This window comes from Python bivittatus, unplaced genomic scaffold, assembly GCF_059951505.1.
Source record: "Python bivittatus isolate LINGU-HERP-01145 unplaced genomic scaffold, Pbiv_v1 ctg000020_np1212, whole genome shotgun sequence".
Lineage (NCBI taxonomy): Eukaryota > Metazoa > Chordata > Lepidosauria > Squamata > Pythonidae > Python > Python bivittatus.
The window spans coordinates 92,685,218-92,710,138 of record NW_028277030.1 but is presented as its reverse complement, the minus strand read 5'-3'; the positions used below and the strand labels follow the sequence as shown (position 1 = coordinate 92,710,138).

At 37.1% G+C, this 24,921-nt stretch overlaps 1 protein-coding gene across 5 annotated transcripts in view; it reads left to right on the top strand.

Annotated features, from left to right (window-relative positions):
* Positions 1-24,921, top strand: part of AKT3 (AKT serine/threonine kinase 3) — a 213,156-nt gene that overhangs the window by 104,662 nt on the left and 83,573 nt on the right. For 3 of the 5 annotated variants that reach the window (XM_088144108.1, XM_088144110.1, XM_088144120.1), the window contains one exon: positions 20,195-20,306. In XM_088144108.1, coding sequence (XP_088000234.1) covers positions 20,195-20,306 — 112 coding nt within the window. Of the gene's footprint in view, positions 1-5,901; positions 5,965-20,194; positions 20,324-24,921 lie in introns of all 5 variants that reach the window. The other 2 variants (XM_025177707.2, XM_025177706.2) reach the window with 2 other exon arrangements.

Genomic DNA, 24,921 nt, shown 5'->3' with positions numbered 1-24,921 from the left:
CCTCCGGTAGATAGAAACCAGAAGCAAGATAAACTGGGACAGCCTTTCTGTGAACAAAGTTGGCTATAATTTTAGATGTTGATCTGGGTAAAAAGAGTCCTTGGAACCCAAACTGAATTGATCTTACTAGACAAATACATTTTGTGATAACAGAGTCCCAGTTTAAGTGGTATAAAATATTCTTCCTCTAGTGCAAGATCTCAGTATATTTGGTATTTAGAAATCATAGAAAATGCAAACGTGCACTTTGTATTTTTTTTAAAAAAAACACTTGAAATTCTTTTAGCTGTTAGCAGATTTAGAAAAATTCAAGGCACTCTTAAATTGGTCCTAGATAAGAATTAATTTTTTTTTCAGCTCCACTTCTATAATGACATTTCTCGGAATGAGGCAGTAAGACTTCAGTAGTATATGAATTTAGGTATAAATCCTGTGGAATTTAATTAACGTTATTGAATATGCACAAGATTGGACTAGAGTATTTATTTATTTATTTTACTCCAACAACATTACAAGCTCACAGCAATTGAAATACTTCATTAACACAATACTGTTACACCCTATATATATATATAATATACATAATAGTATATTATATAGTATATAATGATTCTATAAATTATATTCAGCCATTTGGGCATTTAAAATTTCAATTTTGCCTGTGATTTTTTTCAACCATAGCTGTAAACATATCTTTGAATGCCATTTTTCAATTGTTAAATTGTCTAAAAGTTTCCAGTGTTGACTTATTATAGATTTGGCAGCTGTGTGTAAGGGACACTTTCTTCTTCTTGCTTAATTATAGATCTTACTTCCCAGAAGATTTTCTGCCAGAATGACACAACTTTTTTGACAGGTCCACCACATATGGAGAAATGTACCCTTCTGTTTACATCCCCTCCAACATTTTATTGAATAGTTGTTAGAAATATTCATTATTTGTACTGGGGTTAAATGCCATCTATGTATTACCTTCAGATGTAATTCTTGTATGGAGGCTGATAAATTTGTATTCCAAGCTCCAGCAATGCAATAGGTATAGTCTTAAAACATTAAAGAACCCATATAGCATTTGGATCATCTAATACTATAAATGAACAGACAATGGATCTGTTGATGAGAAGACCCTTGATACCTTGAAATTTTATTCATAAAAACACAAAAAAGTGTTGCTGGATTTGGACTATTTAGTCCAGCATTCATCCTAAACGTCCAACCAGATTCATTTGGATTTGGGAAACAGCTGGTATTTAGGATCCCTATGATTCTAGAAGCCACAAGGTTACTTACAAAGGTAAGTTAGTTCTCTATGAATTGTCCAGCTCCCTTTTAATCCCATTAAAATTGGAGGCTATCATGACAACTGTTGGCAAAAAATTCTGCAATTTAATTATGTCTGTGTAGAGAAGTACTTTCTTTTATTGATCTTGAAGCCCTCTACTTTTAGTTGTATTAGATTTCTTTGAGTTATATATAATATTGTGAAAGTAAGAAAACAGTTATATCTTTCTGCATATCATGCATGATTTTATATATTTCCATCATGTCTCTCTTTGTCCACTCTCATTCCGAGCTAAAAAAAACCATAGAAAATGTCATTCTTATAGGGGTATGGCTCTATCCCCTAATCATTTGGTTATTTGAGGAGGTTTTTGCACTTTCTCCAGCTCTACATTATAACTTTTCAGATATAGTGACTAAAATTTATACAGTATTCCATGTGCAATCTTATCATTTTTAACTCATCCTCTTGTGATGAATCTTTCTGTATTCCCTCACATTCTGTTGATTTTCCTCTACCCACCCCTTCAAATCTAAAAGTTGCTCTGCCATTTTTCGTATTAAGTATCAACTTATCCTCCAAATTCAAGTGGCAACTCTCCTTTTTGTCTTGGTCTGGCATGTTCAGAAAGTATTCCAGCATTTCACAGTTCCAGCTTCTGTTCCTAAAATTATTTATGGATTGAGTCAGCTCAGCTCTACATATCTCAATGAACCTATATGTGGAATCAGTAACATTTTGAAGAAAGATATCTATGAAGCTTTCTTTCCATTTTCCCTAAACTCGTGATATACACAAAAACAATTATTACTTAGTTCTACTTTATGACTATTTTGCAACTAGGGTTATTTTCTTTCTTTTTTTTTAAGCTAAGATTGATTTCACAGAACTTAAGAGTTTAAATCTGTCTTTTTTAGTTTGAACTGCTCCTGATTGTAGGAGTTCATGGTGTTCATAGGAATCTGCCTTTTAAAAAGACAATGTATCTATTAGCAGGGATAGGCAACATTTTATGTTCTCGCCTCTCTGTTACATATGTACATACATATTCACTCCCCCTTCCCCAAATTTTTAACTCTGTTGGAAGAAAAAGGGAAGAGATTAGGGTTTCCTTTTCCCATCAGCAAAATCCCTGTGGGAAAATCACTGAGTTTCTGCTGCCATTAGCAGCAAAAATGCAGCAAATCTCAGCCTTATCCTGTTGAATGGTGGACTGCTTGTGGCTATGCAGAGATGTGTCCATGTGTATATAAAAGTTAAATACTTTCCCAGGATTATATGCAGCCTATAAACCTTGTGTTGCCCATGCTTGATCTACAGTGATTGGCAGCAGTACTTGGACATTTCAGACTAAAGATTTCAAAACCTAATTTTGAGTTGTTAGGAAGTACGTTATCAGATATGCAAAGCATATAATCCGCTAGTAAGTTACAGTGCATTAAGGATCACAGTCCTGTCACACTTAAGGGAATAAACTCTTTTGAACTCCTTCATGTATCTGAAGAAATGGGTAAGATCCAGCCATAATGTACTTTAGGCATTTACTTAACAACAACCCTTTCTTAAGGGTCCTGTCATACTTAAGGGAATACAACTCTTTGTATTTCTAAGGACAGGATAAATGAACTTACAAGTAACTGTTACTGTTTATAAAATTGTTCTAAATTTAAAGTGTAAGTCTTTGCTTATAGGGAATGGGGAAGTGTTACAGTCAAAAATTGATTGTGAAGAGTTCTAAAAAGTTCTCTTTGAACTGGATTAACAAGATTTTAAATGGTAAATGCAGTTCAGTGTAAGCAAATGCAGTAGTACACACTGGACCAAAATATCAGAATTCGAATATATAATGGAAACTGGGTAGTGATTAAACAAGGAACAGAAGTCTTGGTGATAACAGTTAAAATATCAACACAGTGTGCAGGAATGGTAAACAAATACACACCAATCATAGAAAGATTCTATGTAATCAAAATGATAAAGAGGCTAGAACAATATGGCTATTTATCTTAAAAATGATAAAGGAGAATGTGATAGAGGTATATAAAATCATGTATGTCATGATCTGCGTTCTTTTAAAATTTGGATAATTAATACAAACAAATATTAAAGCTTAGTAAATACTATTTTCTCCAGTGGAGTATGGTTCCATCTTAAGTACTTGTAACAATCCACTAAGGATAAGGGTATCCTCAAAATAACAGACATTATTTCCTTCCTGCTAACTTTAAGAAATTGTAGCAGTTGCCTAAGACTTCTTGTTTATTGCATTGTATTGCATTTGTATACCAACCTTCCTCCTGAGTAAATCAACATGATCTCATAAACCACATTCTTACAGATATGTCCAAAGATGGTTAATGCTGCCCTAAGCGAGAATTTTGAAGCATCTTGGCTGCTTTCTGTACTCCCATGACCAACTTTATACTTGCCAAAACAATTTTTCTCTGAATGGAGGACTTAATTTTAACTGGCCTTCCTTCTAAACAACTCAGAGATAATCCTAAGAAAAATGGGTTGACTTTTCCTTGGATGCTGTGCAAATTGCATTCAGGCCATGGGAGCCAATAATTTTGTTAAAAGCGATATCTGGCTGCAGCTATGGGATGTAGTCCCTGGCTCCCTAATTTGTCTGGTGTCTTCTCTTTTTTTAATAGCCACATTATTTGGAGTTTTAAGAGGTACTCTTGATCTGAAACCAGGATAAATAATAATTCTATGTCCAACAAAAGTGACCAAAGAAAAACTCTTTAGTCCTTTTATTCTTTTAAAAGCCCTGATAGTCATGTTATAGTAATGATGGACCTATGTGGCAAAAATCCATGGTCCTTGGCAGAGGAAGCTGAAGATTTCCTCCAAGTTCTTTGGCATCCTTTATGAATATTACAAGAAGTCCAAAACAGGTCATGCCGGAACTGTATCCAAGAGTTTGCCTTCTCTTTAAATTTGGGGAAAGAGGGACCTTTTTGGGGAAAAAGGGACCCTCTACCTTTGCCTCACACCATGTATACTTTATAATGACTACATCATTCTTTTTCTCCCTTCCCTACTTACCTTTCTTATAAGTGAATACTCTTAAAATTATTCACAGTAATTTTAGTAACTTAATTTTTGATTTTATTCCCTGTGATTTATAACATATAATATTTACCCAGTTGTTAAAAGTTTTTTCTCAAATAATTAGCTGTTGCTTGGAAGGAGTTTGTAATGCCTAAACAAGGCCTCTTTCCCTTCCCTTCCCTTCCCTTCCCTTCCCTTCCCTTCCCTTCCCTTCCCTTCCCTTCCCTTCCCTTCCCTTCCCTTCCCTTCCCTTCCCTTCCCTTCCCTTCCCTTCCCTTCCCTTCCCTTCCCTTCCCTTCCCTTCCCTTCATCTCCATCCAGTTTTCTTCCACTTCTATTGCCCCTCTTCTCACTATAGCTACCATTTTAGTAGCTATACTAGAATGGAGGGGAAGAATGGACAGGAAGAATGGAGGGGAAGGAATATATTTGTGTGTACCTGTATGTTTCTGTGTGTGAGATTGGTTTATGGGAGAGGCAGAATAGTAGGCAAATAGGAATGAATTAGTTTTGTATGGGGGATATCTTACTTTACAAGTAATTAATTTTAATGTGTAGTCATTGGTCCAATTAATAATCTTGTTGTTCTGGCCATATCCTTTTATTTGAAGTCTAGCTTCTGGCATGCTTTCGTAGAGACATACATATACATAACTGTGACACATGCCCACATTTATTAAATTGGAGGGAGAAATTAGGACTGGTTTTAGCTGACATTGGAAGGTTTCATAGGACTTTGTCCACTCATCCTTAGAGAGGGGCTGATTTTTTTTTCCTTTCATATAATAGATTCTGTCTTTTCTACAAAACCTGGTTGATATTTTCTGTAGGTTTACAACCATGATTCCAGATCTTTTTCCTGTTCCATCATTATCAGTCTGTAAACCCATTCAGTGTATATTCCCTCCTTCATTGAGAGGGAATGAATATTAAAATGGAATTTATTGTCTGATTTTTAAAGTAACTGTTAATAATTTTGGTGGCCATCTCATTGCTCCATTTCCTCCCAACGTTAGATCATTTATGAACAGTTAAAAAAAAGCTTGCCTCTGGAAGATTCTGTTATATTGTAAGTACTATACTGTTCTGGTCTCTGTTTTCTGATGTTTTAATGAGATGTTGATTAATGAGAAGTTGCCTCTTACTTGCTAAGTTTTCTCTGGATCCTTGATGAGGGACTTTCTCAGAAGCTTTCTGAAAATCCAGATCATGTCAGGAGACCACTTCTTTTTACATTATTATTAGCACTTAAAAGATTAATGAGACATCTTCCATTAATAGAGCCATTTTAATCCTTTTATTAGATTTAGCCTTGTGTTGTACTTTGTTGTATCTTTAACATGCTTTCCACTAACTGATTTGGAATAAGTATTAACTATCTTACTATATTGCGCACTTCCCACACCTCTAGTATACAAGCTGATACATGTTTTATATTTTATTAGAAAGATAACATTTTCATAAGTGAGTTCTTTAGGAATTCTTGATGGATATGGTCTTGACCTGTTTTCTTTGTCAATAAGTTCTGAAACTTCACTTCCTGTTATTTCTATTTCCTTTAGTTCTTTAGACTCACCTTCTGAAAATGAAAATTCAGACATAGGTAACTGTCACATCTTCCACAGGTAGGATGGATGCATAGAATTCATTTAGCTTTTTTGCAATATCCTTGATTTTCTGATACACCATTGATTTTCTTTTTTTCTAATCTTTTGTTTGTTTGTTTGTTTGTTTCTGATGTAGTTAACGCTGGTCCTGATATTTTTACCTTGCTTTACTTATTGTGGTATCTGGGTATGTCTTACCACCATCAGATATTTCCATGTGCTCAGGCCTTTTGCTTCTCTCATTTCAAAATATATTTTCATATTGTTGTTGTTATTTAACTTTTGCCTATACATCCAAGGATTTTTCTCTTTCCTTTTTATTGTTGTGATTTTTTTAGCCAGTGATATCCTAAGAAGCTACTATTTGCCAAAGGCAGGTTTTAGTTGTATAGGATTCAGATGAGACAATACATCACACTGTCTAATTAATTAATACCTTTATTGGAAGCAAACAAGGAAACACATCCTTTCAGTTGCTGGGAACCTATAAGAAAACAGACTCCTGAGTCTATTGAAAGCTTGTAGAGTATACCACACTTTTCCCCCATGGAAATACCTAAACCATATGGTTCTTTTCAGAATTTATACTTTATTTATAGCTGATAGGCTATAACTTAGTACATTATTAAAGCATCGTAATTTATAATAGGAAGTAGAGGATTTGTATAAAGATTACAGGTGCCAAAAAAAAAAAAAAAGACAAATTATTCCTTGAATCAGGAACTTTTGAAATTTTTAGCGCTGTACCCCCTAAAATGATGAAAGTGGCCCCATGTGTTAATAACAATTATGATTTCATGGGCTTAGGGTTGGGAAATTATTTTTAATCTGTAATTTTTGGCCCTCCAGATGTTGCTCAATTGCAAGTCCCAGCATCTGTACACAATTTGGTTGTGAATTGGGGATACTGGGCACCATAGCTTAGTGACATCAGAAGGGTCACAGGCTGGTCTTTTGTAGCAGACTGTCTTTTTAACGGAAGTTTCAATTTATTACTCCATTCCCTATTGTGTAAAGATCAACAGCACAGTGGAAGACACAGCTGGCGGTCAATGGTGATAGACTGGGAGAGGTTAATATCAAGAGAGGAATCTTTCAGGGAGACTCACAATCACACTACTGTTTGTCATTGCATTCATTCCTCTGTCAACAATATTGAACAAGTCAGGCCATGGCTATTAAGCATCAAAAATATCTGCCAGGTTATCCCACCTCCTTTACATGGACAATCTGAAGCTGTATGGAAAAACACCATCTGAAATAAAATTGCTGCTCAGCACTGTCCGAATATATAGCCAAGATATTGCAATGGACAAATGTGCCACCCTTACCATCAACAGGGGAAAAATCGTGAAAACTGAAGGAATGAAGATGCCCTATGGAAATAACATCAAGAGTCTAGATGAAGAAGATCACTACAAATACCTGGGCATCCTTCAAGCTGACAACATCAAACACATTGAAGTCAAGAAAAAGGTTAGTAGTGAATACATCATGAGAGTGAAGAAGATCTTAAAGTCCAAACTCAGTGGCAGAAATGCCATCAAGGCAATTAACACCTAGGCAATTCCAGTCATTACATACACAGCTGGAATAGTGGACTGGAATCAAGCAGAACTAGAAGCCCTGGATAGGAAGACCAGAAAAATAATGACAATGAAACATACCTTTCATCCACGCAGCAACATTGACAGACTCTATTTACCAATGAGCATTGGTGGGTGTCTAATGCTAGAAGTACACTAGACAACTGAAGAAGAAGAAAGGGCCTTGGAAGAATATCTGAAGGACAGTGAAGAAGATGCACTGAAGCTAGTTATACCATGAAGGCTTACTGAATACCAGAGAGACCAAACTGGCTTATAAGAAAGACAAATGAAGAATAGAAAGACATGGCAAGGCAAAGCATTACATGGTCAGTACACACACACAGACACACACACACAAAACTAGCAGGCAAAGCAGATAACAATAAGACCTGGCAATGGCTAAGAGCAGGAAAGTTGAAGAAAGAAACAGGGGGGCTAATTTTGGCTGCACAAGATCAAACCTTAAGAACAAATGCATACAAAGACAGAATTGAAAAGACAGCAACAGACAGCAAATGCCACCTCTGAAGAATGACATCACTGAAGCTGAAGTAACAGTGGACCAACCACCTAGTTAGCTGCTGCAAGAAGATCACACAGACTGAGTACAAACAATGGCATCACAAAGTAGCAACAATGATGCATTGGAATATCTGCAAGAAATACCATTTGCCTGCAAGCAAGAACTGATGGGACCACAAAATAGACAAAGTAATAGAAAATGAAGAAGCTAAAGTGCTCTGGGACTGTAGAATTCAAACAGACAAGCACCTGCCACAACATCCCAGACTTAACAATTGTTGATAAGAAAGACAAAAAAGTATGGATAGTGGACATTGCAATACCTAGAGACAGCAGAATAGAAGAGAAAGAACTGGAGAAAATAACAAAATACCAAGACCTGCAAATAGAAATAGAATGACTGTGGCAAAAGAAAGCAAAGATAGTTCCAATAGTAATAGGCACTTTGGGTGCAATCCCAAAACATCTGGAGCACCACTAGAACACTATTGGCACTGACAAAATCACCATCAGTCAATTGCAAAAGGCAGCTTTACTTGGAACAGCTTATATCCTGTGACAATACCTTTAATTAAACAACAACATCTGCCTATCCCAGATCCTTGGGAAGGACTTGATGGGTGGACAAAAATGCCAAATCCAATCTAAACATCTGGCTGACTGTGTGACCAACCATCATAATTTCATTTATATGCCTCCCAACTGAAAAGCCTGTAACAACTCACGGATGACAACAGCACACTTCCTCCCCTTCCCTGTGCTCTCAGTTGTTGTGGAATCTAAAACCTGGCTGGGCACATCTCCTAAAGGGGAACACCCCCCCCCCCCCGGCCCAATCAGGTCTCAATAAGACATTCCAAGTTGGCACCCACTCCAAGATAACTTCAGGGATGAAGGCAGCTTTGTTGCACATCAACCTGGCATTTAGTAGCAATAGCCAAAGTCTAGGGCCACTGAGGATCCAATAGCCTGGCACCAAGGGTGGAAGCTGAGGGCCAGACAGTGCGACTACTTTCAAACAGCGGATCCAGTGTCCCTGAGGGCAGCCTGCCCCCGCTTCCCTCCATGCTTCCCTCTGCCTGTCACTGTTAAGATGGTCCTGCCTGCCCCCTCAGTTCCCCCTGGTCTACTTCCACTCTGTGTATCTCCTTCCCAGGCCAAGGGACACATAAACAGTCTCCCCACCACCACTACGCACAAACCAACCCAAAGCCCCAGCAGCCCTGCTGGCCCACAGGGAACTCAACCACTGCTGGCTGCCCAAGTGCTCAGGAGAACTAGTGTTACATATATGTTCATGTTACGTTATACAGTTATATTAACATGATATCAGTCAGTTTATTTAACAAGAGGAAAATTATGAATAAAACAGACTAGCATATGCTGTTCAAATTTTTAGGTGGTTCTCCAAATAGTCCTTCTGGTGGTAAAATGTGTGTGTGTGTGTTTTTTTTTTTAATATAGAAAGAAAGATGTGTTCTTCACACAATAATTGACAGAAAATAGGTGGCTTTCCAGCTTTCTGGTATCATTTTTTTCCGGTAATTAAGGTGCACAATATTTCTTTTGTTTCCTGTTCCAGAGAGTATATAATTTAAAAGAAGATAAGCAGCTAGAATATGAGTATTAATGGGTCTTCTAGAACCAAATGAATATATAAAATAACATCTATTCCAAAAGGAGCTTCTATACCACAACTCAGTCATACGAGCTAATATCTTTTGAGTGGCTAACCTACCGGGTTACGGTCTGCATAAGTGTCCAATGAACATGAAGTAATATTTTTAATTATATTTGAATTTATAGAAATGCCAAAACAGCTTTCATTGATGTTTATGTACAAAAGAGAGAGTACATTACAATTCTTTATTTCACGTTTCCCTGTCTTCTTTATTATAGACAAATAATTTTATTATAGGCAGATAATTTTCCATGAGAATATGGAAAATTCTCTCTACTGTAGTGGAGATTCTAAAACATGCCCACCTATATTGAGACAACAGAAGATGCTTTAACTGAAGATGTTGTCACTCAATGGCAAATGAGTCTTATATTACAACTTCTCAAATTACAACAATTGATCATCTGAACCTATCAGTTGATTTATTCTATATACTCCAGACTTCATCTGGATTTTCCAACAAAAGGATTGCCTTGTCATTTAAGTTCCCCAAATATAACAAAGTATATTAAATTTCTGAAAAATGCAGTTTAGGTGTATCTCGCAGAATGTCACATGTAGTATGAACCTGTTGCAAAACATTTATTTTTAAAATGTTAAATTTATGCCAGAAATAAATTTTAAGGGTGATGATATCCTGGCCTTAATGAATATGTGGATTATGAGTCTGAAGCCAGTCCATTCCCAAGACTATTAGGAAATGTAAAGGGGAGGCTAAATAAAGTTTCAGGGAGGCCTGATAATTACTGATAATGAGTTCTAGAGGTGCAGAGTGTTAGAGGAGTATGCAGATAGCCTGGAAAGAAACAGACATTAGGAAAACATGAACTTAGCCCAGAAGGATATGAAGGAGTAAGGAAGAAACTCAAAATTGCCCCCCCCCTTGACTTTTTTAGTATAAAAGGGAGGGAAAGAAAAATACTTTCAGGTTTTCAAGATTTTTATGATAGTCTATATCAATAAAATACAGTTCCAGAAGTTTATTTCAAGGGCTGACAGATTCTGAACACAATAATAGGCTCTCAATATTATTAACTCTAATGGGGTCAGACAGACTGATTAGATACAGCATATTTTAATATGATGGAAGTTACAAAAAAGTTGTCCTTGATGCCAGAATCTATTATGACCTATTTCAGAGCCAGTCTGTATCTTTAGAGGAACAGGAATGGTTAAATGTTGATATGTGTGCCTGATCTGCACCTAACCTTTGTTTGATCAGCTGCTTGTAAGCTTGCAGGAGGGTCTCTGTAGCCACCCTTTATCCTTAGTTTTGATCTGCAAGCTCTCCTTTGATAGTGCTAGAGGTAGGTATTAGCAGGTCTTGCTGTCAAGCTTTACTGAGGTATGACAATAAATTCTGAGTCTCCAGACACTTAATTCTATATTGAATCAGGAGTCTGGTAGCACCTTTTCTGACTAACAAATTTTATTAAAAGGCATAAACTTTCATGAACTGCAGCTTACTTCATCAGATGGCATCTCACTTCTAGGCAGAAGGCCCACAGATATGATAAAGCTAGATTAATTTCTGTCGCAGACAGAAGATAAGCTTACTGCATTACAGCAGTCAAATGCTATTCAAAAACCTGACTTTCATGATTTAAATTTTAGGGTTTTTTTCCTTTAGCCTTTCAGAGTCAGTGGATAATTGACAGTTTTCTTCAAGACCACGAGAGCAGCTATGTTAGGTTGACATAATAGTTTTCTCAAGCCTGGGAAATGCTGGTTACTATCTTGCTAGCTTCTTTTGAAAGCAGAAATGAATGAACTTTCTCCATCACTGTGTAAGGAAGGGCAATATTTTCAATCTTAAGTCACAATTGCAAACTTTTTTACCTACTGATTGTGGACAGGATAGATTTTAGTAGGGTTGTCAGAGAATTCCATATTCTAATTTTTCCTATTAATTATTAAATATATGACAAGGAAACTTGGCGCCTGTGAGCCAAGAACCAGTAGTTCTCAAGTCAGAATGGCAATTAATGTGTGCTGTGCTTCAGTACCGCCAAATGCCATGCAAAGTGTCTGTTAATTCATGGGAAGAGGAAGAGTTTGAACTAATGAGTATACAAGAATGTTTGTACCTTCCCACTGGCATTGGGCAATCAATATGAATCAGTAGGAGTGTTGTCTTGCAATATAAGTTCTGGAGATCTAGGATCTACTACCAAGTCTAAGTTAGGGAAGCCTGGCACTAACAATTTGCCCAAAATTCTCACTGTTCTGAAGGCCTCCAGATTTCAGATGTTTTTCTTAATCTGGTGGTACACATGACTTCATATAATACCACTGCTTTGGGAATGGTGCATTACTCAGAACATTTTTCTAAATGCGATTCATGTCATCTGTATTCTCTGTGCTCCAGTATACTCTTAGCCATGACAATTCTGTAGGTTACAAATGAATGCTTTAATCCTTAGTGATACAGACCTTGGTTTTAGTCTGCTGCAAGATACCTATTGTCAACCTTTTTGTTACAGCATGTAACATGCATTGCCCTTGATTCAGGAATAGAGGGGAACGCAACTCTGCTTTCAGTATGTTTCTGCATACTTGGTTCATATATCCTATATATTTTCTCCAATATCACTCATCACCATGATATTGAATAGGATATGGCATTTCTCTACTAGGTGCATACAGATAATTCCATTGAGATACATCAGGCAGGGTTTTCCCCCCCTAAATTGCTACCTCTTGCTTTTTCAGCAGCCAGACCTGCTGTCCTGGACAGTCTCCATCTCAACCTTCATTTCTTTTGCCTTACAGCTTGGTTTCTTTATTTGAGACACCTTGTAGTCTCCAAAATTTTATAGGTTTCCATCTGAGTAGGGGTGATGCATAAGTAGAAGTAGTCTTGTTTTTATTCCTTTCCAGTCAGGTCTAATTCCTTCATCCCATTTCACCTGTATTCCACTTTTCCTTCCTTTCTTAAAGGTCAGCCACTTGCTTTCATTAGCGTTTATTTGGCTAACATTCCAACATTTCATGTTACTGTTGATAATTGTTCTGTTTTCTCATATCTCTTTATGAATCAGTTTTTGAGGGAACTCTTAGAGTGACTTGCTGGTTCTTTCCATGTTGACTGCTGAACCCTTCAAATCAATGTCAGTGACAGATGTTTGTTTGGTTGCATGTAAAGTAGCATTTCTAGAGGCATTCTCTTCTTCCTAAGCTGGAAAATCTGTGCTCTCTGCAGAGACTCCATTATTACAATTCTAGAAGGGCAGGGTAGTTTTGCATCTAGACTTTTCCTTTCTTCATAAAATCAAATCTGATTTCAGCATGAACCAAGCCATTAAACTTTCCAATTTTTTCCTCCACCAATCTTAGCTTTGAAATAGTCACTTCACTTGTTAGCTGATCATTGAGCACTGAATTTTATTTGATTCACACTAAGAGCTTTCATGTTTCATAACTTTTGTTTATTTGGTATTCAGGTATAAAGAAGAAATGCCTCTTTTCCTCACCTGTTGGATTAAAAACATCATATTGCTAAGTTACCAACTGGTGAAAATTTTGCCTCTGTGAAAATCAGCTTTGCCAGAGTTGTTTCAACATCTGTGGCCTTATTTAAATTTCCTGTAATGTTGCATATGGACTCAGCCCTTGACTTTTGTCAAGAGCTATAGCTAGATGTTGAGATTAAGATGCTGCTTTTTTGGCAGAGTAAGTTTGTCTACAATAATAAAAGGAGGAACGTTTTTGCCTTTTTCTCCAGGTAAGCTTACTATTCACCCATACTGTAAAGCATAGAAATATATACAATTATAGTTAGACTGACTGACTGACTGACTGACTGACTGACTGACTTCTGCTTAGTTTATAATAGAAGGAATGCTTGTTTGTATACTTTTGGTGGCTTTGTTAGGTAGTAACTACACTAGACTAGACTAGGACTAGACTATTTTATTGAATGAATAAAAAAAAAGGCAATATCTTATATTTGGAAATATAAAATATTTGGAAATATTTGGAAATAGCAGTGGTCCAGCAACTTATATTTCATCAGCTGAGAAGCTTTAAAATAGTTGATCAAATTCATATACTTGTTTAACGTTATCCTAAATTGGTTTAATAGCATTAAATCAAATGTTTAATCATTTAATGATTGAACTCCTTTTAGCTAGTATGCCTGCATTATTTTTTTAATAAGAGCTCAAATAAAAAATATGAAATAATGATCCTATTTCCACTCTACAAGTAGCTTTTGTGTTGGGCTTGGTAGTCATTCTCATGTTTAAGGATGCTGTAGAGTTCCAAGCTTGAAGAAATAGCAAACTTAAATAAAAGATAATTAATTAATTTTAGCAGTATGCTAAAAAGGAAGCATGCCTTTTCTGCCGTAACGCTTTCCCTCTAAAACATTCTTCCTCCAGAGATAAGGATGGCCCTGATCCTGCTGGCCTTTCGTAAGGCCTTGAAGATCTGGTTATGTGCCTGGGCCTGGGGTCCCAAGTGTGTTAAGGGCTCTGTTTCCTGGTTATGTTAACATCTATGGATTATAATTTTTCTTGGCTCCTGTATATATTTATTTTTTTATATTGTGTTTGTAATTGGTTTTAATTAATTTTATGATTGTTCACCACCCAGAGTTAGTTGTCTGAGATGGATGGCCACATAAATTGAATAAATAAATAAAAATATATGCTCCTAGTTCAAAAGTGAAGCCTTTATTTTAGAGGTGAGCAATTTTTAAGGAGTCAGAAGCTGCAACTCCATGATCTGCAGGAGGACTGTAGAGGATGGGTAGAAAGGGTAGGGTAAGGGTAGAAAGGGCAAGACTGATTTCTCTTGAGTTTTGGGATTTGAGGAAGGAGATTTAAGGATAACAGGGCAGTTTTCCTCTTAAAGGCCTCCTTCCTAATTCTACTCTCCCCACTTTTTTAAAAAAAATCTGCCTCACTTATAACAAAGGCTGGTCTTGTTCTTATTATCATCATTTTTCTTTAAATGGCACTTTGGCTACAGTATCTTTATAAAGAAATCAGAACAGTGAAGAAGACAAAATCTGAAATGGTTTAAATATATCAGTAGATATAGTACTGTTACAGATTGTAGGGGTAAAAGCTTGTTGCAGAGAAAATCCTGTAATGAAATATGGAGCCTCTGTAATGTTCTTATTGTTTTTGTCTCTTTTGTCAGTTTACTTTCTCTGATTCATTTACCTGGTGCTATATGTAGAATTTCTGGCTAAGCCACTTGAGGATAGGTGACTATATCACTGTATGTACTCTAGGCATGAATGTAAAACATCAGAGATATCAGTCAGTAAGTAAGCAGCAAAACAGTAAGCAGGGAATGGGTGTCAGGGCAATTTATCTCAAACTTTTCTATCCCTCCCATCATTTAGCAGTTGACTTTTTTCTTTATATGTGTGAACCCTTCAACAGAGATGAGCTAAATAATGGCCATTGTTACCTAAATATGTTACGATAAGAGCTTTCAGCATTCATTATCAGAAAATAGCATGGTTTACTCAAATCATATTTGTGTGTAATTTCCCCTGAAATATGTAGCAATATGAATCCATGCTCTTCCTTGTAATTTATCAGATTTGTTAATATCCCTCTATGAATGAAACAAGAACATGCCTTATATTACTTGCTGCCTGTAGGGGTTTTTTTTGTTTGTTTTTTACATCTGGGCTGTAAATTTAGAAAGTTCATGGATTTTGATCAGTGGAAACTGTCAATGGAGATAAGACACATCAAAGTCGGTAGGCATATAAGATTTAATAATTAAGTTTAATTAATGAATCAACATAATTAAATCTGGAATTCAATGCTAATTTGAGTAGATGTTTTCTTATAAAAATCCTGTTTTATATTACTCTGTAGCCTCCTCTGCCTCTGGCCTAAGGAACTAGTTTGGCAGGTTCCCAATCTTCTGGAACAGATTTTGATGGTATGCAAGGGACTGCAAGGGGGAGGGGGAATCACCATCTTCCTAGTTCTGCTGATGGAAGAAATTCAATCATCAGAAATAATTCATTGGACTCTAGCCAGAGTAATTTGTAACCATAGTATATATTTTTATCCAAATTAATAAGAGTTGACTGTACAGGCTGTACAGATAATTCAATCATTTATTTTAAGTGTAATGATAAACCTGAAACTGAAAAATGTCTCTCCATTCAGATTTTTACACTATTTGCCTTTAAGTCCCAAATATTATTAAGATCCATGAAGAAATCCTTTGACATTTGAATTTTCACAATATTAAAAGAACTAGTAAAGAATATTATATATCCCACTTTGGGTCAAGAAGAAAATACAAAAGATAGATTGAATGGTAATTTGAAATTTCTTCAGAGATTTCTCTGAGGATCTCATGCTTATCATGATTTTGTGTTACATGAATGTATGAAATTCATTTGAATATATAGTTAATTAACATAAAATTGAACCAAACAGCCCTTAATTATTGCTTTACTATTTGAATAGTTTTCATAACACTCTCATATCCATTTTTTGGTGTGTGCATTTTTCTTTCATCACTGTAAAGTAGTTTGGGCTATTTTTTTGTGATACGCTTCATTAAGTGATGTATGCTAGTTAGCCATGTTGTCTAAAAGGGACAAGAAGATTAACAGGGATTCACCCTTTTCTTCCTACTGCAGATACGGAGGCAAAGTCTTAAAGCAGCCCTGTGAAAACAGAGTTGCTGTAGAAACTCAGCCCCATCAAAGACTTTTTAAAGGGAGACAGTGTGGTCCAGTTGTGCTGGGCCGACATATGTGTAGGACCCCATCCAAAATATAATTCAATATCAGTGGGATCAGTATCTTTCATTCAAGAAAGTAAAACTAATCAGTTAAAATACAGTGCTAGGAGTATTTCAGTGTTTCAGGTTTCCCCACACACTACTGTGCTGTTGAATTCAGTCTACAAAAATGTATGAATTAAAAATACATTGAAATAGGCTATATCTAGAAGAAAATAGAGGGAAGAGAGTGCACACATGAACATTTTGTGCCTTAGCCTGTTGTTGTCTTAAAAAAATCCAGAGCCCCGTTGCACTTTAAGTTAATTTCCAGCTTTCCTCATCTATGGAGCTATTAACAATATAGTGATTCAAAGCAAATTAATTACAGAGGTGGGGGAAACTCAGACTCAGAAATTAATGGCATCATTTGTAATTCTGATGCAGCTTGAGTTTATAAATCTCATTACTATTGGCTAAGGCACTTTCTCAGACTTTCTATTTACTCTTCAATATCAGTGAGAGATTAAGGATGCAAGGGCAAAGTATGGTTCATGTGAGAGGGGAGGTTATGTGGTAGGAATACATCTTCTATGAAGGAAAAAAGAGAAACATCTGCTCTGCTCTCAAGTTACATTTGTTAGAATTGTGTAGAGCATCAGATTTTATTCTGAAAAGGTGATTTGGAGCATGTGAATGTAGCATCTGTTTGCAACTCTTTAAAGCAGCTGCATTTTTTCCTGGGTTTGTACACTTGCCTTCTGTATGTGCTATACAATACTGGATACATTCTTTGATTGGTTGCAGACAGGCGCTATGTTTACATCATCACATACTCTGAACAACTTCAGAATCAAATCTGAAGCTCTGCACAGTTCTGATATAGATATATGTCTGCATTTGGTTATTGTGAATGGGTGTGTTTGTGTGCAAGAGCAGAAAAAATAGAAATAAAGAGAAAGTAGATGGTCATGGTTATAAGGGGTGGGTAGGGAGAGATGCAGTGCCCACAAATACTTCTACCTGTGCTGATAGATTCCTGTGAATACTTGTAGTTTTTAATTATTTTGCTTAAATTTTTAAAAAATTAGATGACTAAAAAGTAGTTCAAGTAAATTTGCTTTCTTTGACTCCTGAATTAATGATTAAAAAATGGAATGCTAAATTTTAATTGGATATTTAAATTTTAAATAATATACAATTTCTTATTATTAAGGTCAAAGATAGTATAATTGTATCTTTCTTTATACTTATAATTGTATATAATTGTAAAGTTGTAATTGTAATTTCTAAATATTTGGAACATATTTGCTAAAAACAGTATATGGAAACATAAGAGTCCTAGGTGGTACCCACAGGTACTTATCCCTGGTCCCCATGATAGTGGCCAGGGAAAGAATGTTCCTGCTAACACATTCCTTGGTGTCTATCAAGTTCCCTGCCCTAGCTAAATTTATATTCTTTTTAGTTTTCAATTTAGAAAATGAATGGGAAAGAAATTGTTATACTAAAAAACAGAGCATCGGGCCTCAAGCATAAGCTATAGTGCCATGTCCTATAGATCGGAGAAGAATGCCTAAAATATAAAGCAGGGATAGACTTTCCCTTTGGGAACACATTTACCCAGGAACCTGAGCACATTGATACAGAAATCATTGTCTCCCCACCCCCCTTTCACACACATTCACATACTTATGGGACTGTCTCTCCCCAGTTGTCTCTATCTGTCCTACTCGATCCGGCAAGAGAGGCATACTCTGGGTACTGATGGCTAAGGAGTGTTAGCTGGTGGGGCACAGAAGGAAAGCCTTTTCTGCCATGACACCTCCCTTTTGGAACATCATTCCTCCTGAAATTAAATTGTCCCTGTCCCTACTGGCCTTTCATAAGGCCATGAAAACTGGTTTTTATGCCTGAGCCTGGGGCCCTGGGCATGGGATAGAGCCCTTCTCCTGGCTGTGTGGATGATTGGTTGGATAATGCCCGGCTGCTATGTGTTTTATTTTTATTTTTTATATTATGTATTTTATATATAGTTTTATTTTATTGTAAGCTGCCTTGAGTCATGTAAAAGTGAGATGGGTGGCTATGTAAGTCAAATGAATAAATAAATAAACATATGCTCATACACACACTTATATTCACAATGTAATTGTATCACTCGTGCATTTCCTGCACTCCATTTCCTGGTGCCATTTTATTAAATTACCCATTGTACTTTTCTCAAAAATATGCTCAAGAAATTTTGGATCCCTTAATAGGAAATATTTTATTTGCACTATTGTTTTTGTACCTCTATAAAGTCTGTATACATAGTGCAGACAAGTGTGTTCACAAAAATAATGCAATAAAACAGTTATACAGGTAATCCTCATTTAGCAACCACAGTTGGGACCAGCAACTCAGTCACTAAGTGGAAAATCACATGACTGAGCCTGTGCTTATGATTTTACTTCAGCTTTCCTTTTCCCCCACTTCCCGCCCTTTGGAATGCTCATCCTAGTGCTGGGATAATTAACAAGAAGGGAATTAAAGTCTGTATTTACATTCGAGAGGAAGGGATTATAAGATAGTAAGCAGGCACACAATGGGGAATACACATTGAAAGGAATGTGCTAGTGCCAGCTGTTTGCCTAGCACATTCAGGGCTGGGAGCCTTGAGCATACTAGGTAAACAGCTGGTGCTAGTGTATTCCTTTCAATGTGTATTCCCAATTGTGTGCCTGCTTCCTCTCTTGTAATTCCTTCCTCTCCAGTCTCTCCGCTCTACAAGGTGGGGGGGAGGAAAAAAAATGGGACAGGCACAGGAGAGATTGCCTAAAGAGATTGTTTAGGCAATCTCTCCACTCTGCGAGGGGGAAAAAAGTAAAAAAAAAAGGGTCAAGCACAGGATAGCAAGTACTAACTGTAATGGTAAACACATGACTAAGAGAGAGAAGTTGCGAAGGTCATAAATGCACCCCTAGGTCGCAAAGTTATTTTTTCAGCAATGTCATAACTTCAAACGGTCACTGCACAAGGCAGGCGGTAAGTGAGATCTACCCGTACTGAAAAGTTATTTTCCTTGTCTTGAAAAGTATTACTAAGGAATATGCAACATGGTGTGCTCTGCATGTTCAATGGTATTTGACTATTGGTTATGTTTTCTGAGATTTAAGCTAATCTAAAACATCTGGAGGATACTGTGTTACTTACCTGGGGGTGAAAAAAGACAAGGAAAGTAATAAATACAAATAGCAATTTTAAATAAAGTGGTTTTTGCATACTAAATTTATTATATTACTCATGTATAATACATGGTTCTTATTAAAACTATTTTTGTATATTGGGGATATCTTTGAAAGTGACAGGAAGATTCAGGCAGGAAGATGTTTTGATCCATAGGAGGTGTTTATAGGTGAAGGAAGAGGACGTGGTTTTTTTTGGAAAGGCACTTTTTCTCCTTGTAATCCAGAATGTAATCTCCTAACCTGATGCTAAAGATTTGGTAGGGGTACTGCCAGGAACTGCAGAGGGAAAGGATCATAAATGACCTTTCTTCTATTCTTGGAAAACTGTCAGCATTTGGATTCAATTGGATATAACTCATTTATTTTATTCCAGATCATTTTCACACATACTTATTATCTTTCTCCCAAGGAGTGGAATATGTGTGTGTGTGTGTGTGCATGTGAATGTGCATGTATCTATATGTGTTTTATAACACAGTATTTTGCTTCAGCATGTTATAAAAATATTATTTTTCTAGAATGCCAGCTAATGAAAACAGAGAGACCAAAACCGAATACATTTATTATCCGATGTCTTCAGTGGACCACTGTGATAGAAAGAACATTTCATGTAGATACTCCAGAAGAACGGTGAGAAATAAATCAAAGTGTGTATTGTTATTTTTTTTTAATGTTGGCAAAAAAGAAAAACTGCATTTTGAGAATTTGTTCATTTATTGAAATTATGAGCTAAAATATTTCTAATTCATAGGTAGCAGCTACCAAAAAATCATAGCATTTAACTGTGACTTAGAATATTTGAATTGTGTCAGACTGTCAGCCCTTTAAGATAGGCAAGGTCAAGAAACAGAAGTAGCAGGATTCTAGAAATGCTGTCTGTTATCATAGGGTAGAAAAACAGAATCTTGAAAGCCTGTCAGTTTCTGTCTTAAGCCAAACAAAATCAAGGCAGGGTTATTTCTCTCTCATGCTTTCCAATTTCCCATGACTAAGTTATCTTTTCTCATCCCTAAATAGTTTATTGCCCTCTTCTCCCTTCCCAAGGCCAATTCTTTACATTATCTCCCCTGCCAGAATCATTCCTCCCTTTTGCACATGATAATGGGTCAAAGAACTCATCAAGGGCAATGGGCACATAATCACTTTTGTGTGAAGATGGGTTCAGCAGCTTGTCAAGGTCATTGAATAAGATGGAACTGACAAATAATCTTTTGGCCCCTTCCCTTCAATTCAGGGTATCCCTTTTATTAAAACAGATATTCTAAGTATCCCTTCCTGCATCTAGAGTCTAGAATACATTCTACCTTGTATTCCTTTCTTCATTTACCAGGACACAAGGGAGAAGGTAGCTCCTCTTGGATAAAGAGCGACCAGTGAAATACCTGATGACTCTTTGCTGAAGCAGGCAATTGCAGAAAGAAGGCCATTGGGGTAATCTGATGTGTAACAGGGAAGGGGTGTAGAGAGTAAAGAGGATGATCTTGACAGAGAGAAGGAAGATCCATTACCAAGGCAACAAACAGATAAACATTGCAGAAACACAAACAAGGGGGGACTGGTATGAAAATATCTCAGACAGATGCCTCCAAATTCATGTGAAAATAAGAGAGAGAGGAGGAGAAGCACATTAGACTTGCAAGCTTCTGTTACTATAGCTAATCTTAATACAAGTAGTTTTAGGCACACCTGACATCTGTTTCTTAGTCTGGCCTATCTTGTAGGGCTGACAAGGGGCCAATAAGCTTTGAGTCCAGCTTTTTGGATAGATGGGTGGAAGGCAGAAACTTAGTGGAAAACCACACCAAATCTTCCTTTACAATCTTGGTGTCATATTGCCTGCGTGCATCTGCTGCACTTTTGTACACAGTGTTGACTAATCTAACTGCTCCTTTAAGAAGAGCTGTACAGTTTGTATCTCCTGTTGAAAATCAGAGGCTCAAAGGACAGTGGAGGCAGGAGCAGTGGAGGGCAAGATACATAGGTGATAGCTATGTAGAGTGCTTGAAAGGCCACACGCTGATGGAGGAATGTGGTGAGATATTATTGGCAGATTCTGCAAGATGCAATAAATCAGTCCAATTATCCAGTTAACGAGAGACATAGCAATGCAAGCACCATTCAAATAATGTGTTCATCTTCTCCAAAATTTGGGTGTAAGTTGAAAGCCACAGTCTAAAATCACATGATTGACTAAGCCCAGTATCAAAAAATGTGATCTAGAAAGAGGTGTGCAGTCTCTTGAGCAGATGGTAGACTTCCATGGAATAAAATGAGCTATCTTGGTAAACAAGTCTACCACAGAAATGGCTGTATACCTAGAAGAACAATAATAGAATCATTCAAATTTGTACCCTTTTTTCAGAAGTTGGATGAGTGGTCTTGTGGCTTCTGCAAAATTAGAGATGAATCTTCTGTAAAAATTGACAAAGCCCAAAGATATTGAGCATCATTCACACTCCTAGGTGTTTGTCATGTGAGAATGCATTTTAGCAGGATTAATTTGCATCCCTACTGTAGAGATCCGATAACCCAAATAGTGAATTTGGGAAGATCAAGCACACATTTTTCTAACTTAGCAAAAAGTTGCAAAGTCATTCTGTTTTGTGAGCCTCATATAAGGATGGGTCTTCAAAAGGGGGAAAAGAAAGTCAGTCTGTCATCCAGGCATACCACTACATATTTGTCCAAAATATCAGAAAATATTTCATTCATAATGTGTCAGAGACCCTTGTAGACAGAGAGATGGGGAGCTGACTAGCAAGTAAGAGAAAGCAAACACTGGACTCTCCAGAGACATAGAAAACCTGCTGTGGCTTATTTTTCCCAGACCCTTAAGTATTCAGGGTCAGGGGTTGTCATCAAAAATGGACTCTCTGGAGTGTCAGCAGTCCAAATCAAGAACTCAGACTTTTCAAAATAAAATACCAAACCAAGGAAATAAATGGGTCTGGCAGCAGGAGTTTTGCAGCAACAGTCTGTGAACATATTGGCAGTTCCTTACTTGGGAAATCTCTGACCCCTCCCTTCCTTCTTAAGTAAGGCTTTCCAATATGAGGCACCAGCTCTGCCTAGGCATTAAGCTGAGTCCTGGCCAAGCAGCACAGAAAGATTGGGGAGTCTATTTATACAGGCCTGATAAAGGTAATTTCAGCAGGCACTTCCTCCACAGGCTTCTCTGTGTCATCCTCTGGTATCTGACATCTCCTTCCACCTTCTTCTCTAACCCCTACTCCTGTCTTTTCTTCTTCTAGCAAGCACTGAGTCTTCAGGCACTTACAGTCAGGAGTTGTGGCTTACTCACAAGGAGGCTAATGTTTTCCCTTCACCACACATGAATCTGGAGAAGACTACAGAGCAATTAACTGATGATGCTCTCTGAGTTATTTGCTAATTCTCCATCTTTCTTGGAATTTATTTATTATTAAGATTGTTTTTATATTGTATTTTAATTGATTTTTATCTCTGCTGTAAACCACCCAGAGTTGTTTCAATGAGATGGGCGGTGACAAATTTGATATCTAAATATAAATATATAAACTGAACCATAGGACATTACTGTGTATTTAGATTTGCCATACTGGATGTCAAAAGCTGTTAAATATTCATGACCTCTGTCATTTGGATTAAATCAACCTCTCAAGTCCGATCTACTGAAAATGTGTAGCTTCTGAAGGCGATCCAGAAGTTCTGAAATAAGAGACAGAGAGTAGTCACCTCTAATGGTTACATAATTTAGAAGCCTGTAATCATGAACAAGTCCTAAAGAAGAACTGTCTTTTCTTTTTTGTAAAAAGTAGTGGTGCAGATGCGAGAGATGTAGAAAAGCAAATCTTTCTTTAGATTGTCCAGAAACTCTTAAAGTAGCTAACTCTTGATTAGGTGTAGGATATTGCCTTTTAGCTGGGATCTTGGCTCCAGGAGTTAAGTTGATGGTGCCATCACATACCTGATGAGGAGCTAAGGTAGCTGCTGCTTCTTCCCTCCAAACATCAGCAAAATCTGCATACTTTTCTGGCAAGTAGGAAGGTTCAGGCAGGAGTGCAGGAGGGAGAGAAAGAAAAGAGTGGGAGGCCTGCAAATGGTGCTGTTGATGCTTTTGAGATGGAAAAGAAACCGTTTCTTGCTCCTAGTGAATATCGGATTATGGGTTTGTAGCCAGGCTATGCCCAATACTGTGGGACAGGTAATGAAACTGTGATAGAGATTGTAAGAATTCTGTATAATTTATTTTCAACTGCAGAGTCATATGTTGTAAAATAGGGCCAGCTTGAAGAGATTGCTCAACAATGGTTTCAGCTAGCATAGGTTTCTCTAATAACTGTGTGAGTAACCCAAACAGATGCACCATAGCTTCATTTATGAAATTAGTTGTGCCAGGATCTAAAAGAATGGTGAGCTGTTTCCGTGCCTGAAAGAATGTGATGAGTAACAGGGATAATAAGATACGTTTGCTTGGTGTCAGTTATTTGTGCTCTTCTTTATTGTCTGAGTACCTCCCTGCCAAGTTCTTGGGTTGGGAGCCTGTGAAGTTTCCTGAAGATGACACTCTGGAGTGATTTGGGCACTTGATCATGAAGTGCCATCGTGTGGCACTTTCAAGCAGTCTCAAAGGAAGGAACATTTATGGGACCAACCATGGCTAGGTGTCTTGGAGCTCCACAGTAAAAACATAAACTGAAGTCTCTCCTTCTTTGTTTTTCTGCTGCAGGCAAGGATCTGCACTCCTATTTGCATGGGTTTTAAAGTGCTGGAGTCTGAGGTGGCAACAGGGAGTGGAGGGTAGAGGTGAAGAAAGCTCTACAACCTTCTCCATTATTCCCTCTGCGCCTGAACTCCTCCAGTCACCTAGTGGCACAACACGGAAACAGTTCATCCAAATTCTTTGGTGTGCCTTGTCTTATTAATTTGTCCCTCAGTTCATCAGAAAGTCCTTCCTGAAACTGGCCAGTCTGGGCAAGATCATTCCAATGCACATCTGAAGCATACGATTGGAAAGCAGCTAAGTGTTCATGAACTCAGCCATTTGCTTGTTTCAGTTTGTGAGTCTCCTGATCTGCTGTTGAACTTCTGTCCAAATTATCAGAAGCAGCTCTACATTTTTGCATGAGGTTTTGGTAAGATTTGCCTATCTGGCAAACGCTTTTTTTTAGAATACTAAGAACAAAGGAAGCTTGAGCTGATCTGTAGGAAATTCTGCTGATCCACCCACTATGAACAATTCACGCTGAATTATAAATGTCAGGGA